General features: G+C 28.6%; 1 protein-coding gene across 2 annotated transcripts; it reads right to left on the bottom strand.

Moving 5' to 3' along the window:
• Window positions 1-16,537: 16,537 nt before the first annotated feature.
• LOC130944969 (ethylene-responsive transcription factor RAP2-1-like) lies at window positions 16,538-17,976 on the bottom strand. 2 transcript variants are annotated; one of them, XM_057873588.1, is made up of 2 exons: window positions 17,725-17,976; window positions 16,538-17,572 (listed from the first exon to the last, which is right to left on the bottom strand). In XM_057873588.1, exon 2 carries the CDS (start codon window positions 17,499-17,501, stop codon window positions 16,971-16,973), a length of 531 nt encoding a protein of 176 aa, XP_057729571.1. In that variant the 5' UTR covers window positions 17,502-17,572; window positions 17,725-17,976; the 3' UTR covers window positions 16,538-16,970. The 2 variants fall into 2 exon arrangements, with proteins under 2 accessions (XP_057729571.1, XP_057729572.1); XM_057873589.1 differs by having other exon boundaries at window positions 17,749-17,955.
• Between the last annotated feature and the right edge of the window lie 1,079 nt (window positions 17,977-19,055).

Below are 19,055 nucleotides of genomic sequence, written 5' to 3'. Positions count from 1 at the left end.
CTAAAAAATCGTAGAAAACCCTAGTAAAACCTAGAAAGCCTTAGAAAACTCAAGGAAAAAGCAAGAAAACCTTAGAAAACCCCTAGAAAATCATATAAAACCACTAGAAACCCCTAAAAAATACTAGAAAATCCTAAAAAACCCAAAAAAATCCAAAAAAACACTAGAAAATCCTAGAAAAACCCTAAAAAGCCCTAAGAAAACCCTCGAAAATCATAAAAAACTCTAAAAAACTGTAGAAAACCCTGAGAAAACCCTAGAAAAACCCCAAAAACTTTAGAAAACTCTAACAAAAACCCTAGAAAATCTTAGAAAAACTTTAGAAAACTCTAACAAAATCCTTGAAAATCCTAAAAAACTTAGAAAACTTTAAAAAACCAAAGAAAACCCTAAGAAAACCATAGAAAATCCTATAAAAACCTATAAAACCCTATAAAACCTTAGAAAAACCTAGAAAACATTAGAAAATTGCAGGAAAACGCTAGTAAAATACTAGAAAGCCCTAAAAATCCTAAAAAAACTCTAGAAAATCCTATAAAACCCAAGAAAACCCTAAAAAGCTTTAAAAACCCTAAGAAAACTATAGAAAAACCTAGAAAACTTAAAGAGAACCCTAAAAATCCTAGAAAACCCTAAAAAACCCTAGAAAATCCTAGAAAAACCCTAGAAATCCCTAGTAAAATCCTAAAAATCCCTAGAAAAACCTAGAAAAACCCAAGAAAATCCTAAAAAGTCCTAGAAAAATAAAGAAAATCCTAGAAAAACCCTATAAAAGCCCTAGAAAACCCTAAAAAACCTATGAAAACCCAAGAAATCCTAAAAAATCCTAGAAAATCCTAGAAAAACCCTAGAAAACCCAAGAAAACTCTACGATAACCCTCGAAAATCCTAGTAAACCTAGAAACCTCTAAAAAATTGTAGAAAACCCTAGAAAAAATCTAAAATACCATCGAAAAACCTAGAGAATCCTAGAAAACCCTACAAAATCCTAAGAAAACCATAGAAAATCCTAGAAAAATCTATAAAAACCCTAAAAAATCCTAGAAAAACCCTAGAAAATCCAAGAAAACCTTAGAAAACCTAGAAAATCCTAGAAAAACCTATAAAATACTAGAAAACCCTATAAAAATCCTTGAAAACTCTAGAAAAATCCTCAAAAAACCTAGAAAATCCTAAAAAACTCTTAAAACCCTAAAAAACCTTAGAAATTCTTACTAAAACCCAAGAAATCCATAGAAAAACTTAGAAAAACCCTAGAAAATCTTAAAAAGTACTAGAAAACCATAGAAGATCCTAGAAAACCCTAGAAAACCCTAAGAAAACCCTCGAAAATCCTAGAAAACTTAGAAAACTCTAAAAAACCATAGAAAATCCTAGTAAAACCTAGAAAGCCTTAGAAAACTCTAGAAAAACCCAAGAAAACCCTAGAAAATTCCTAGAAAACCATATAAAACCACTAGAAACCCCTAAAAAATACTAGAAAATCCTAGAAAACAAAAAAAATCCTAAAAAACTCTAGAAAATTCTAGAAAAACCCTAAGAAAACCCTCTAAAATCATAGAAAACTATAAAAACTGTAGAAAATCTTGAGAAAACCCTATAAAAACTCCAAAAACTTTAGAAAACTCTAACAAAACTTTAGAAAATCTTAGAAAAACCTTAGAAAACTCTAACAAAACCCTTGAAAATCCTAAAAAACCTAGAAAACTCTAAAAAACCGAAGAAAACCGTAAGAAAACCATAGAAAATCCTATAAAAACCTATAAAACTTTAGAAAAAACCTAGAAAACCTTAGAAAACTGCCGGAAAATGCTAGTAAAACCTTAGAAAACCCTAAAAATCCTAGGAAAACTCTAGAAAACCCAATAAAACCCAAGAAAACCCTAAAAAATCTTAGAAAATCCTAAGAAAACTCTAGAAAAATCTAGAAAATTTAAAGAGAATCATAAAAATCCTAGGAAATCCTAAAAAATCCTAAGAAATCTTAGAAAAACCCTAGAAATCCCCAGTAAAAACCTAGAAATCCCCAATAAAATCCTAGAAAAACCAAAGAAAATCCTAAAAAGTCCTAGAAAAATAAAGAAAATCCTAGAAAAACCCTATAAAAGCCCTAGAAAATCCTAAAAAACCTAAGAAAACCAAAGAAATCCTAAAAAACCCTAGAAAATCCTAGAAAAAACCCTAGAAAACCCAAGAAAACTCTACGATAACCCTCGAAAATCCTAGTAAACCTAGAAACCTCTAAAAAATCGTAGAAAACCCTGAGAAAATCCTAAAAAACCCTAGAAAAACCTAGAAAACCTTAGAAAACTCTAGAAAAATAGTAGAAAATCCTAGAAAAAATTGAAAATACCCTCGAAAACCCTAGAGAATGTTAGAAGAACCCTAGAAAACCCTAGAGAATTCTAGAAAACTCTAGAAAATCCTAAGAAAACTATAGAAAATCCTAGCATAACCTATAAAACACTAGAAACCCCTATAAAAACCCTTGAAAACTCTAGAAAATTTCTCGAAAATCCTAGAAAATCCTAAAAAACTTTCAAAACCCTAAACAACCTTAGAAATTCTTACTAAAACCTAAGAAATCCCTAAAAAACCCTTGAAAATCTTAAAAAGCCCTAGAAAAACATAAAAAATCCTAGAAAACCCTAAGAAAAGACTCGAAAATCCTAGAAAACTTAGAAAACTCTAAAAAATCGTAGAAAACCCTAGTAAAACCTAGAAAGCCTTAGAAAACTCAAGGAAAAAGCAAGAAAACCCTAGAAAATCCCTAGAAAATCATATAAAACCACTAGAAACCCCTAAAAAATACTAGAAAACCCTAGAAAACAAAAAAAAACCCTAGAAAATCCTAGAAAAACCCTAGAAAATCCTAAGAAAACCCTCGAAAATCATACAAAACTCTAAAAAACTGTAGAAAACCCTGAGAAAACCCTAGAAAAATCGCAAAAACTTTAGAAAACTCTAACAAAACCCTAGAAAATCTTAGAAAAACCTTAGAAAACTCTAACAAAACCCTTGAAAATCCTAAAAAACTTAGAAAACTCTAAAAAACTAAAGAAAACCCTAAGAAAACCATAGAAAATCCTATAAAAACCTATAAAACCCTATAAAACCTTAGAAAAACCTAGAAAACCTTAGAAAACTGCAGGAAAACACTAGTAAAATACTAGAAAACCCTAAATATCCTAAAAAAACTCTAGAAAACCCTACAAAACCTAAGAAAACCCTAAAAAAGCTTTAAAAACCCTAAGAAAACTCTAGAAAAACCTAGAAAACTTAAAGAGAACCCTAAAAATCCTAGAAAACCCTAAAAAACCCTAGGAAATCCTAGAAAAACCCTAAAAAACCTAGTAAAATCCTAGAAATCCCTAGAAAAACCTAGAAAAACCCAAGAAAATCCTAAAAAGTCCTAGAAAAATAAAGAAAATCCTAGAAAAATCCTATAAAAGCCCTAGAAAACCCTAAAAAACCTAAAAAAACCCAAGAAATCCTAAAAAATCCTAGAGAATCCTAGAAAACCCAAGAAAACTCTACGATAACCGTCGAAAATCCTAGTAAACCTAGAAACCTCTAAAAAATTGTAGAAAATTCTAGAAAAAATCGAAAATACCCTCGAAAACCCTAGAGAATCCTAAAAAACCCTACAAAACCCTAAGAAAACCATAGAAAATCCTAGAAGAATCTATAAAAACCCTAGAAAATCCTAGAAAAACCCTGGAAAACCCAAGAAAACCTAGAAAACCTTAGAAAACTCTAGAAAAATGGTAGAAAATCCTAGAAAAAAATCGAAAATACCCTCGAAAATCCTAAAGAATCCTAGAAAACCCTACAAAACCCTAAGAAAACCATAGAAAATCCTAGAAAACCCTATAAAACCCAAGTAAACCCTATAAAAACCCTTGAAAACATTAGAAAAACTCTTGAAAATCCTAGAAAACCCTAAAAAACCTTCAAAAATCCTAAAAAATCCTAGAAATCCCAAGTAAATCCCTAGAAATCCATAGAGAAACTTAAAAAACCCTAGAAAATCCTGAAAAGCCCTAGAAAAACATAGAAAGTCCTAGAAAAATCGTAGAAAACCCTAAGAAAATCCTCGAAAATCTTAGAAAACTTAGAAAACTCTAAAAAACCGAAGAAAACCCTAGAAAAACCTACAAAACCTTATTAAACTCTCAAAATACCCTAGAAAACCCTAGAAAATCCCTAGAAAATCCTATAAACCACTAGAAACCCCTAAAAACACTAGATAATCCTAGAAAACCCAAGAAAAAACTAAAAAACCTTAGAAAATCTTAAAAAAACACTAGAAAATTCTAAGAAAACCCTCGAAAATCCTAGAAAACTCTAAAAATTCGTAGAAAACCCTGAGAAAACCCTAGAAAAACCTAGAAAACCTTAGAAAACTCTAACAAAACCCAAGAAAATCTTAGAAAAACCGTAGAAAACCCTACAAAACTCAACAAAACCCTAGAAAATCCTATAAAACTTAGAAAACTCTAAAAAACCGTAGAAAACCCTAAGAAAATCATAGAAAATCCTAGAAAAACCTATAAAACTCTAGAAAAACCTAGAAAACCTTAGAAAACTGTCGAAAAACGCTAGAAAAAAAACCGAAAACACCCTCAAAACTCCTAGAAAATCCTAGAAACCCCTAAAAAACTCTAGATAACCCTAGAAAACCCTAAGAAAATCATAGAAAATCTTAGAAAAAAATATAAAACCCTAGAAAACCCTATAAAAACATTCGAAAACACAGAAAAACCATCAAAAACCCTAGAAAACCCTAAAAAACCCTCAAAACCCTAGAAAATCTTAAGAAAACCCTAGAAAACCTTAAAAATCCCTAGTAAAACCTAGAAAACACTAAAAAATCCTATAAATCCTAAGAAGATTCTAGAAAACCCTATAAAACCCTAGAAAATCCTAAAAAAGCTTAGAAAACCCAAAGAAAATCCTAGAAAAACCTAAAAAACTTAAAGAGAACCCTAAAAAATTCTAAAAAACCCTAAAAAACCCTAGAAAATCCTAGAAAACCGTAAAAAACCAAAGAAAACCGTTGAAACCCCTAGAAAACACAAGAAAACATTGGAAAATCCTAGAAAAATTCTAGAAAATTCTAGAAAAACTCTGAAACCCTAAAAAATCCTAGAAAACACTACAAAACACTAAAAAAATCCTGAAAAGTCCTAGAAAAATCCTAGAAAATCTTAAAAACCCTAGAAAAATATAGAAAATCCTAGAAAAACCCTAGAAAACACTAATAAATCTAAGCAAACCCTCAAAAATCCTAGAAAACCTAGAAAACTCTAAAAACCGTAGAAAAAGCAGAGAAAACTTTAGAAAATCCTAGAAAAATCTAGAAAACCTACAAAACTCTAGAAAACCCTTAAAAAACTCCTAGAAAATCCTATAAAAGCCCAAGAAAGCCCTAAAAAACTTTAGAAAACCCAAGAAATCCTAAAAACCCCTAGAAAATCCTAGAAAAACCCTAAAAAACCCTAGAAAACTCTAAGAAAACCTTCGAAAATCCTAGAAAACCTACAAACCTCTAAAAAACTGTAGAAAAGCCTGAGAAAACTCGAGAAAACCCTAGAAAAACCTAGAAAACCTTAGAAAACTCCAGAAAAACACTAGAAAACCCTAGAAAAAATCGAAAATACCCTAGAAAATCCTAGAGAATCCTAAAAAACCCTACAAAACCCTAAGAAAACCATAGAAAATCCTAAAAGAATCTATAAAAACCCTAGAAAATCCTAGAAAAACCCTGGAAAACCCAAGAAAACCTAGAAAACCTTAGAAAACTCTAGAAAAATGGTAGAAAATCCTAGAAAAAAATCGAAAATACCCTCGAAAATCCTAAAGAATCCTAGAAAACCCTACAAAACCCTAAGAAAACCATAGAAAATCCTAGAAAACCCTATAAAACCCAAGTAAACCCTATAAAAACCCTTGAAAACATTAGAAAAACTCTTGAAAATCCTAGAAAACCCTAAAAAACCTTCAAAAATCCTAAAAAATCCTAGAAATCCCAAGTAAATCCCTAGAAATCCATAGAGAAACTTAAAAAACCCTAGAAAATCCTGAAAAGCCCTAGAAAAACATAGAAAGTCCTAGAAAAATCGTAGAAAACCCTAAGAAAATCCTCGAAAATCCTAGAAAACTTAGAAAACTCTAAAAAACCGAAGAAAACCCTAGAAAAACCTACAAAACCTTAGAAAACTCTCAAAATACCCTAGAAAATCCCTAGAAAATCCTATAAACCACTAGAAACCCCTAAAAACACTAGATAATCCTAGAAAACCCAAGAAAAAACTAAAAAACCTTAGAAAATCTTAAAAAACACTAGAAAATTCTAAGAAAACCCTCGAAAATCCTAGAAAACTCTAAAAATTCGTAGAAAACCCTGAGAAAACCCTAGAAAAGCCTAGAAAACCTTAGAAAACTCTAACAAAACCCAAGAAAATCTTAGAAAAACCGTAGAAAACCCTACAAAACTCAACAAAACCCTAGAAAATCCTATAAAACCTAGAAAACTCTAAAAAACCGTAGAAAACCCTAAGAAAATCATAGAAAATCCTAGAAAAACCTATAAAACTCTAGAAAAACCTAGAAAACCTTAGAAAACTGTCGAAAAACGCTAGAAAAAAACCGAAAACACCCTCAAAACCCCTAGAAAATCCTAGAAACCCCTAAAAAACTCTAGATAACCCTAGAAAACCCTAAGAAAATCATAGAAAATCTTAGAAAAAAATATAAAACCCTAGAAAACCCTATAAAAACATTCGAAAACACAGAAAAACCATCAAAAACCCTAGAAAACCCTAAAAAACCCTCAAAACCCTAGAAAATCTTAAGAAAACCCTAGAAAACCTTAAAAATCCCTAGTAAAACCTAGAAAACACTAAAAAATCCTATAAATCCTAAGAAGATTCTAGAAAACCCTATAAAACCCTAGAAAATCCTAAAAAAGCTTAGAAAACCCAAAGAAAATCCTAGAAAAACCTAAAAAACTTAAAGAGAACCCTAAAAATTTCTAAAAAACCCTAAAAAACCCTAGAAAATCCTAGAAAACCGTAAAAAACCAAAGAAAACCGTTGAAACCCCTAGAAAACACAAGAAAACATTGGAAAATCCTAGAAAAATTCTAGAAAATTCTAGAAAAACTCTGAAACCCTAAAAAATCCTAGAAAACACTACAAAACACTAAAAAAATCCTGAAAAGTCCTAGAAAAATCATAGAAAATCTTAAAAACCCTAGAAAAATATAGAAAATCCTAGAAAAACCCTAGAAAACACTAATAAATCTAAGCAAACCCTCAAAAATCCTAGAAAACCTAGAAAACTCTAAAAACCGTAGAAAAAGCAGAGAAAACTTTAGAAAATCCTAGAAAAATCTAGAAAACCTACAAAACTCTAGAAAACCCCTAAAAAACTCCTAGAAAATCCTATAAAAGCCCAAGAAAGCCCTAAAAAACTTTAGAAAACCCAAGAAATCCTAAAAACCCCTAGAAAATCCTAGAAAAACCCTAGAAAACCCTAGAAAACTCTAAGAAAACCTTCGAAAATCCTAGAAAACCTACAAACCTCTAAAAAACTGTAGAAAAGCCTGAGAAAACTCGAGAAAACCCTAAAAAAACCTAGAAAACCTTAGAAAACTCCAGAAAAACACTAGAAAACCCTAGAAAAAATCGAAAATACCCTCGAAAACCCTAGATAATCCCAGAAAACCCTAAAAAACACTTGAAAATCTAAAGAAAACACCAGAAAACCCTAGAAAACCCTAGAAAACCCTAGAAACCCAAGAAAACTCTACGACAACCCTCAAAAATCTTAGTAAACCTAGAAACCTCTAAAAAACCGTAGAAAACCCTAGAAAACCCTAGAAAAACCTAGAAAACCTTAGAAAACTCTAGAAAAATGGTAGAAAATCCTAGAAAAAATCGAAAATACTCTCAAAAACCTAAGAGAATCCTAGAAAACACTAGAAAATCCTAAGAAAACCATAGAAAATCCTAGAAAAACCTATAAAACCCTAGTAAACCCTATAAATACCCTTGAAAACATTAGAAAAACCCTCGAAAACTCTAGAAAACCCTAAAAAACCTTCAAAAACCCTAAGAAACCCTAGAAATCCCTAGTAAAACCCTAGAAATCCCTAGAAAAACCTAAAAAACCTTAGAAAAACCTGAAAAACCTAGAAAAACATAGAAAATCCTAGAAAAACCCTATAAAAGGCCTAGAAAACCCTAGAGAATCCTAGAAAAACCCTAGAAAACCCTAGAAAACTCTAAGAAATCCCTCGAAAATCCTAGAAAACCTAGAAATATCTAAAAACCCGTAGAAAATCCTGAAAAGACCCAAGAAAATCATAGAAAAACCTAGAAAATCTTAGAAAACTCTAGAAAAACGCTAGAAAACTCTAGAAAAAATCGAAAATACCCTCGAAAACCCTAAAAAATCCTAGAAAACCCTAAAAAATCTAGAAAACCCTAAAAAATCTAGAAACCCCTAAAAACCTCTAGAAAACACAAAGAAAACCCTAGAAAACTCTAGAAAACTCTAGAAAATCCTAGAAAATCCTAAGAAAACCATAGAAAATTTTAGAAAAATCTATGAAATCTTAGAAAACCCTATAAAAACCCTTGAAAACTCTAGAAAAATCCTCAAAAATCCTAGAAACTTATAAAAAATCCTCAAAAATCCTAAAAAACCCTAGAAATCCCTAGTTAACCCTAGAAATTCCAAGAAAAACCCTAGAAAATCCTAGAAAACCCTAAGAAAACTTAGAAAACTCTAAAAAATCGTAGAAAACTGTAGAAAAACCTAGAAAACCTTAGAAAACTCTAGAAAACCCCTAGAAAACCCCAACAAAACTCTATAAAACCACTAGAAACTGCTAAAAAACCCTAGAAAACTTAGAAACCTCAAGAAATCCTAAAAAAACCCTAGAAAATCCTAAGAAAACCCTCGAAAATCTTAGAAAAATCTAAAAAAACCGTACAAAACCGTAAAAAACCTAGAGAAAACCCTAGAAAAACCTAGAAAACCTTAGAAAACTCGGACAAAACCCTAGAAAATCTTAGAAAAACCCTAGAAAATCATAGAAAACTCTAACAAAACCCTCGAAAATCCTAGAAAACCTAGAAAACTCTAACAAACCGTAAAAAACCCTAAGAAAACCATAGAAAATCCTAGAAAAACCTATAAAACTCTAGAAAACCTTTGAAAAACCTACAAAACCTTGGAAAACTGTAAAAAAATGCTAGAAAACCCTAGAAAAAACCGAAAATACACTCGAAACCCCTAGAAAATCCTAGAAAACCCTAGAAAACCCTAAGAAAACCATAGAAAATCCTAGAAAAAGATATAAAACCCTAGAAAACCCTATAAAAACCCTCAAAAACCCCATAAAAACCCTCGAAAACCCTAGAAAATCCTAAAAAATCCTAAAAAACTTTAGAAAACACTAAGAAAACCCTAAAAATACTAAAAATCCCTAATAAAACCCTAGAAAACCCTAAAAATTCTAAGAAAACTCTAGAAAATCCTATAAAACCCTAGAAAACCCAAAAAAGCTTAGAAAACCCTAAGAAAACCCTAGAAAAACCTAGAAAACTTAAAGAGAACCCTAAAAATATAGAAAAACCCTAAAAAAACCCTAGGAAATCCAAGAAAATCGTAAAAAACCATAAAAAAAACCCTAGAAAAACCCTACAAACCCCTAGAAAACACAAGAAAACCTTAGAATCCCTAGGAATTCCTAGAAAACACTACAAAACACTAAGAAAACTCTAGAAAATCCTAGAAGAACCCTAGAAAATCTTTAAAAACCTAGAAAAATATAGAAAATCCTAGAAAAACCCTTAAAAACCCTAAGCAAACCCTGGAAGCTCTCTGTCTCTCTCTGAGCTCACTATGTCTCACTTTCACCACGAACGTTTCTCCAAACCGTCACTTCTATTTCACTACTCGCTTATTCACAGTAGGGACCTTCCTTTCACCTTCATCCTCTGACGGTTGTTTACTCACAATAGCAATTCTACTCTCACCTTCATTTAATGATTTTGTTCAAGTCCATTGCTCTTCTGACTTTGAGTTCATTTTTTTAAAATAGTTTTGTTGATTGTTGATGGTACTTTGTTAATTTTGTTGATTGTTGAGTATTGATTTTATTGTCTAATTGTATGAATTTTGATATTTAAATTTGTCTGCTGAACTTCTAGTATTGGATATAATTGTTGATTTTATGTTCTTATGCTGCATGTATTATTGGCTTGTTGATGTGATTAAAAATTTTGTGTAAATCTATGTTTAATAATATAATCCATACTTAGTTATTGATTGTATTTAATTTGTGTAAGTTTGTGTTTGTAATTGTTGCTAATTAGAAATTTTAATTTTTGAAAATGAAACTAGACAGCGATAGATCAACAATCACATATATTATATTTTGAATCATTTTATTTTATATTTAATTAAATCGGTTAAATTTTGATTGAATTTAAGTTGAATCATTGAACCAATCACTATATCAATTCAATTTTCGTAAACTTGTGAGTATGGATACACAAATTGGACGCACTTATCATTATTTTATGAGTACAATTCATAAATCATTTCGTTGAAAACTTCTATTTTTCAAATGTAAAATCTTTTAAATGATATACTTGATTTCCTAAACAATTTTTTATAATTAACTTACTTATAAAAAATTAAATAATGATATAATTTATATTTGAGTTGAACTAATTTTTTTTAATTTTATTTTGGGTTGTCTATGATATTTTTTAATTTGATAAATAAAAGACTAATTTATTATAGATTAAAAATTTATTTAAAAATTTATTAATAATCAATAAATTATTAAATATATAAAATAAGATTCAAACTCAACATTTAATTAAATAGAGAAGAGCTAATTACTTGACCAAACTAAATTAATTTTTTTCAAAAAAATTTTGTTCACAGGTTACAAAAACAAAAATATTTTCAGCGGTAAGGCCTTGAGACCAGTGAATACTAATTATATGAGCCTGTGAAAGCCGAATAATTCCAATAGAATATTTTTGAAATATCATTTTTTTATATTTTTAAAAAGTAAACTGATTTAAAATTAAAATTTATATTAAAATTAAATAAAATCGATTTTATTTTAGAGAAATAATATTATTTTGATAGAAAATTAATAAAATTTTATTATTTATATAATTATTTTAATAAAATAATTAAAAATAATATAAAATTTTAATTAAATTAAGACTAAATATTATAATGATAAATTTTATTTTTAATTTTAAATCATTATTTATAATATATAATTTCATAAATATCGATGTATTATTTTGTAAAATCTAAAATAAAATTGAATTTAAAACTAATATTGGAAATATTCTGAATAGAGTGTATATTATGAGCCAAATAAAAATAATCACGAATGAACTTAGATGAGAAAGAGAGGACATTTTTTTTTCTAAAACAAAGAATTTTATTCATTAGAAATAAAATAGAATTACAAAAAAGCTCAACTATTATTGAACTAGTATAAATAGAATTGGAATTTTTCCATACAAACTCAAAAGAGTAAGAAAGATTTAATTTAAAAAAAAAATTACCACTTCATCAACGTAGAATTGCAGCAAGTTCTTAAAGAAGCTTTAATGCAGATGCAGGATGGAATCTGATGATGGAGAATCGGTGCCCTCGCTAGAAGTTTAGAAACAAATTAATATAAACCAGTATATTTTGCTTCCATTATTATATTATCTTTGCCTCATTGAAGTTTATGTTAAAAGAAATTTTATATTATTAAATTTAACATAAAATAATATTTATCTTATTATAAGTATTAAATTAAGAATAAATAAATGAACAAATTTAAAATTAATAAATATTAATAATATATTTTTTAAAAAACCAACCAAATAATTAATTACTAATAAGCTAAAACTTAATTTTTAAAATATAAGTGAAATTATTAATTTTTTTTAAAAAATTAGTTAAAATAAAAAATGTTATTTATCTATTAATTAATATTCTTTAAATTAATAATATATTAAAATTAAATTTAAAATATATATAATATAATATTTAATTATTTTAAAATAAAAAACTATTTCAATTAATTTTTTATTCTTTTAAATTAATATATTTTTTAATTTTTATATATAGGTGAATTTTTTTGAATACTTATATATATGATTTTAGTTTCAAAATATAAATATAATAATATTTAATAAAATTTATTTTAATATATTTTTACCCCCTTAACTAAAAGTTTACTGAAGACAATTAAGTTTTCTGGTTAGTAATAGTAGGGCCGTCTCTTTTTGTTGGCGCTGTTTTAATATTTAAATATTTAGTATGGATTGCTAATTGAGACTGTTTAGGTTTCGTTTAGTCTATGACTCTCTACGGTGGCGAGTTTAATCCCCCTAAAAACTAAACCATCAATTGGTGGATAACCCTGAGTGGATGACTTTCCTTCATGTTTCATTATGATTCGATTGAGTGTTCTTAGGTTTTGGAGTTGTTTTTTTAAAGATCAGTCACTTAGCTGGTTGTTATGTTGTTGTTGTCAAGGTATAAATTTTCATGGTCCTCAGGCAAATTAGTAATAATTTAGACTTAAAATAATAGTATTCTATATTTAATTAATAACATATGAACAATAATTACAATACATGCCACGTTACTTTTTTTTTTCTTCAATATATCCACGTTACAATATATGCCATGTTATGATTTTGTAGTATATGCAGTAGTCATCGCATGTAGTCATGTAGGCTTATATTATACGAAGTATTGAAGTAAGCGAAAAATATATTTTTAGGTGAACAGAGGTGGGAATCATCGCTGCTTCAATTTCTTGCCAAAATTTCCAAGTAGTTTTTTTTTTTTTTTGGTTATACTTGGTCAGCGTTGGACCTTGCTGTATCGTAGGCTTCGCCTTCTTTCAACTCCGGCCATCCCTTTCAAACTAGAGACAAATCTATTGACTATCTATCTGACTATACAACATCTTATTTAGTTAACCTGATGATGACTATACAACATTTAAAATTTATTAACATAACTGCCATATTGTATTATTATCTGTTAGTATATTAATACACATATAATCACGGCTCAAGAAGTTTGTGGGATATTCTGTGCTGTTTTTGAAATTCTTATATGTTATATTCTTAAATTTTGTTTTATGTGTCTTTTTACAGCTTTTAATATGGATCAGGTAAATTTGAAAAAAAATCCTATAAAAAAAGAAATTAATAAAATAATTAAGTAATAGATTAATTATTAGTAAAGTTGTAAGTTTTATTGTATATAAACTTTACTATTTTAATTTGAGAATTACTAAACAATCACTTTTTTACTTTACTGGCAGCCTCCTCATTTTAAATAAATTTAATCCGAAAAACTTTTTATAGTTTTGATGCCGTATAGCTAACTATACATTTTAAAATCCTGGTTAGTAATTAGCAGGGCCCAATTCCATATATTATGTCTTTTCCTTTAAAAATTTGGCCAAAGAATATTTTAATTTTAAAGAGAAAAAAATATGAAAAATTAATTTTTAATTAATTAACATTAGTCAATTTTAAATTTGGATTTTTAATTTAGGATATACATTAAAAGTTTATGATTTAAATTTTAAATTTATAATAAATAAAATAAGAAAAATATCAGAGAGTTGTTAAAATTTATTCAAAAATAATAAATTTTGATATTTTTTAGTATTTTTCATAAAATAATTAAAAAAATGAGTTAATATTAACTAAAAAATTGGTTATATAACATTATTCTTCAAAGAATATTGGTTAAAAGAATAAAAAAATTTTTAAGAATCAAATTGAAACAAAAAAATTTTAAGTATCATCAATTTAATTTATATTGATGATCAATAGTTTTAATAAGTAATCTTGAGTGAGCAACATAATATCTTTAGTTTAGTATCTCAATTCCCGAAATTATATTTTTAGTTAATTCGTTTAAATATTATTAGTTAATTATTAATAAAAAAAATAATAAATTATGTTAAGACATGTAATACTGAATCATTTATCGGTGACAGTATTCACATAACCGAGATAGAGGAACGACTCAATAAAAGAGAGGGGGAAAACTAATACTAAAGCCGGCCGTAAACAAACTTTATAAATAGATCTTGAGCGATTATTTAATTTATGTACTTCATTGAAGAAGACTTTCTAATTTGAGCAGTTCACCTTATAGGATAGACTTTTTTAAAAATTTGATTCATTTCATCAGATTTTGCTCAAGCTCATTAATCATAAAAAAGTCAAACATCTTGATTAATAGTATGATGTCCCTTTTAACTTAAATGAGGAATTTAGAAAGATCAAGATATATATGAAAAGATTTTGTTTGCATATTAGAATGGTATATATATATATATAGAATATTTAATAATGTTTAAATCTCCTTAATATTTTAAAATTTTGGTACTCCACTCGATGCATTATTAACTATGTTAGATTGATAAGTGTACATTAAAAATTAGTCACAAAAAATAATATTAAATAACTAATATTATAACTGTCAATTTCAATCAACACTATAACAAGTTATCAAGCAAAGTCAGAATGAAACACTAAAATTAAGCTATTGTTGAAATTGAATTTTATATTTCTTTTACTTGAGTTTCGATTTTTTTTTCCTTATATTAAATATTGGCGGTAAAATTAATTGTGCAATATTAACTTCCAAAATTTTCTTATTAGTTAATTTGTGTTATATTTTTCATTATTAGTAGTGTAGCTGTTCCTAAACACTTATGTATATTTTTTTTTCAAATTTTAGATATTTTCAGTTTATATAAAAAGAAATTTCAACATGAGGCAATTGCAAAATTTTTTTTAACCAACTTAAGAGTTTATAGCTGAGCTTATAGCTGATATATATATATATCATGTTATACAATTTTATTAATAAAGTAATTTTATATATTTAATATATTATTTTTTACATTGAAAATATACTTTATATAATTAATACATTAATTTTAATTTAACAAATTAAATATTCCAATTTTATTCCATATAAACAAGTTACGAGTTATTAAACTTTAGTGCAATAAAATGTGATTCTTCAGTAATCATGCAAATCTCTCGTGCCAAAGGGACTAACATCATCTAACCATAATTCTCATTTTGTTTACTTAAAACTAAAAAAAAAAAAATCAAACTCAAAATTATTTTTGTGTAAAAAATATTAAATGGCATGTAAAACTTAAAAAACCAGTAAACTTGGTGGACACTGAAAAGTGGGAAAAAAATTTAGTTAAAACATAGTCAAATAAACTTACCCGTTGAATAAGTTTACTAATTTACATATGAAAGTATGAAACTATATATCATGTATTTATATTTGGTATTGATGTTGGACTTTGAAGTTTGACCTTCCATCAATGATTGGAAAGCAATGGAACAGAGCCGCATACGACGCCGCCCATATATCCCAGCTGGAAGATAACACAATCATTCACTTCACACGCCACCTTAGAAAACAAACCATCATACTTTCATCGCTTTGTATTTCAGCTTCTGTTCTGTTTGTTTCATCTAAGATGGAAAACAAAATAAAAAACGTAACCAACTACATACTAATATTTCAATAAAAAAATTTTAATTTTGATACACTATTCGTGTAAATTAATTTTATATGTACATTTAATTATATAACAATATATTAATAAAAATAATTATTTTTTATATTGATCACATAAATAATTATTCAAAAAATTAATATAATTATATGTTTTATATGGATCAATACATCAAAATTAAACTCATAAAAAAAACCCATAAAACAAAGAAAGAAAAATAAAAAGAGAAGTGGCTAAGGTCGTACTCTTTCGATGTTAGATATAAACTTCGATAAACAAAGCTTTCGCAACCTCCAACTTTCCTATGACTATGACAAGCGAGTGTAGTGACAGCCTCTGTTTAAGCACCAGTTCTACAATTCTCCGCCTCTCTTGCACGATCTTTTTTCCTTTTCTCAAAATAATTTAAGAATATTGAAAATTATATAAAAATAAAATCTCTTGTACTTATTTTGTGTGGTGTAAGCAAGGTTGCCACGATAACTGATTCTTTTGGTGCTGAGTTAGTTCTTCCTTATCTCTTTATCCACTTGTTACTTACTATTCGGTGACTACTACTGAAATTGAAACATTTTAGCGTTTGTTAATATTATTAATGCGATGTTGTTGGGCCACTCCTGTTCCTATCTTTATCCACCCTTTGGCCAATGCCCTCTTCCATCTCACTTGAACTTCCGCAAAGATCAGAATTAACCAACTTCATAACACAAGCTTCAGCACTAGCAGCAATAATACTAGTAATACAAGAAACTACCTTTATTAGATAATAGTATTATTCCATTAAATCGGAACCAGATTGAGAGAATTATTTGAAACAAAGTAACAAAGCATGGCTAGCTGATTAACTTGGTTCCATATTTGTCTAGGTCCAGCCAACGGACCCACCGACCCACGGAGGTTTGGCGGCCAAACTTAAGAGACCAAAAACAATAAATTTTGCTTGACCCTCTATCATTCCTCCAAACTCATTACAAATTACCACACACATACATACATACATGACTCGATGAGATAAAAAGAGAAACATATGTTCAAATAACTATACTACTACTAGCTAGCTAGTACTAATATAAGGCATCTTTGCTGTTTCTCTATGGTATCATCTCTTATTATAGACCCCTGTTCTAACCATGAATTAAAATGGAAGCGAAATATTTACTCTAATTAAACTACACGAGAAACATAAAAGATATTACGAAGAAAAACAAGAAGAGGGAAATGAAAGAAACCGAAAGAGGTGAAAGGGGGGAAGGCAGAGTTCGTTACAAGTTACAAGCCCCACTCCTAACACCGGTACCGCACTTGCATCATATATATTTACCATATGATAGTACATCTAGTAATATTAATCTTGGTCAAGAGAATCTTCTTCAGTTTCCTCGGATTTTGGAACCTTGTTCAAGTCTGGTTTTTCGGAAGTGGTCTGGCTGGAATTAACAGAGTTTGATGAGGCTTGAAGAGCGGCGTCCACTCTGGCACCAACCTGTGTGGCTCTTTTGCGTATGGAATCGGCAGTGATGTCTCCTTCGACGGCTTCGGTTTGCTCTTGCAGCAACAACTCAGGGAAGTTGAGGCGCGCAGATGGCCCTCTCAGGTAGAACACGGCGGTGTCGTAGGCGCGTGCGGCGGCCACCGGTGTTGTGTATGAACCCAGCCATATCCTTGACCTCTTGTTTGGTTCTCTAATCTCCGCCACCCACTTCCCCCACTTCCTCATCCTTATTCCTCTGTACGGCTTCTCTTCTTGTTGTTGTTGTTGCTGCTGCTGCTGCTGCTGTTTGCGTTTCTCTGAAGAGCTGCCAGTGCTGCTGCTTCTTCTTCCTCTGCTTCTCGTGGCGGTGGTATTGCTGGAGCAGCAGTCTTTTACTTCTTCCATTGGAACTTTCTTTACCGCGCGCACCGACCTGGATGGCCCCTTTTTTCTTCTTTGCTACCTACCAATAATAACTAAACGAAGAAAGAAGATTAAATTCAATTAAACTAAATTCAACTAAAGTAGCCAGATGTATATAGTAGTATTTCTATGGCTGTTTCTTCATCTTTGCTTCTTTGAATAAAATATATATATATTTGATCAGTTTATGAGTTGCAAGGAAAACCTTTATGGGAGATTCGGTTCATACCCTGAACTAATAAACCTTCCCCCGAATCCTGTTGCTGTTCTATTCATTACCTTCGGTATTTATATGCCAAATAAAAATTAAATTAAAAAAAAATTATTTATAATGGGTCAATATTTTTATTTTAGTAGAATGAATTAATATTTATGTACCAAATATCTTTTTTTTTAACAGTATTAATAGTTAATAATTAATAATGGTAGTACTATATATTGGAGAGAAGGATGAAGTGAAAGAATGAGTTTCCCACTTGGCTGCTCTCGTGTCGTACTGCCGCCACGTTGAGCTTTCTTTAAGATAAATCCAAAGATGGCCGACACAATCCATCACACAACACACTCATCTTTCTCTCTTAGCTTTGCACTGTAAATATGAAGAAAGAAAGAAAGAAATGAAAATTATTTTCTGATGTATTGTAGTGCCTACATTTTTCTTCATTTCCAAAGTTGAACTACAATGCATCTCTTTTTAATTATAATGCAATAATATTAAATATATTAATAAAAATTTAATTCAATTTAATTGTAAAACAAATAATTATTTATATAAATATAATAATATAAAATAAATTTTTATTAATAATATAGATAAAAATTTAATTATAAATAATAAAATAATGACTAAATTTTAAGGAAATAATTCAACATCAACCAAATTATTTTAAGAAAAAAACCAAAAAGTGTAGTATTTACTCTCTTTTCATATATTTTTTCCTTAGTAACAAAGTACTCATTTATTTTATTATGTTTAAATGATGTGTACTCCTTTTTTACAATTTTTTCCAAATGTAATAAGTAGTACATATCCTATATGTTAATGTTAGTAAATTAGTATATAGATAGAAGTAATGTTTCATTAACTAAAGCCCAACAAATTGTGACCAAACAATTTTGTAACTATTAACCTCTGATTGAGTTTTGCACAACTATAGTAAGATGAAAACATCTTCAATAAAAATTTTGATCTTGTCTTACATGTTAATAAGTTACTTTGCAATATCAGTTATTTTGCCATGGGTTTCTTTTAATTTAACCTATTTTTTAACTAATTTATATTGTTTTATCATTTTTTTACAATGGTCAATTTAGACCATTTTACATTTTTTTTAGTAACTTTGAATTATTTCTATATCTTAATGACAATTTTTTTATTTACTTTTTTCTATAGCTTTTTATATGTATTATTAAAAATCTATAAAATGACAAAATAAATATATAATAAATTGTTAGATATATTATTTGTAAATAAAATGACCATAATTCTTCAAAAGAAAGAAATGCCAAATTGATTGCAGATGAGCGGACAATTTT

The sequence above is a fragment of the Arachis stenosperma genome, chromosome 8, assembly GCF_014773155.1.
Source record: "Arachis stenosperma cultivar V10309 chromosome 8, arast.V10309.gnm1.PFL2, whole genome shotgun sequence".
In the NCBI taxonomy this organism is placed as follows: domain Eukaryota; kingdom Viridiplantae; phylum Streptophyta; class Magnoliopsida; order Fabales; family Fabaceae; genus Arachis; species Arachis stenosperma.
This window is presented reverse-complemented; position numbering and strand designations above follow the sequence as displayed.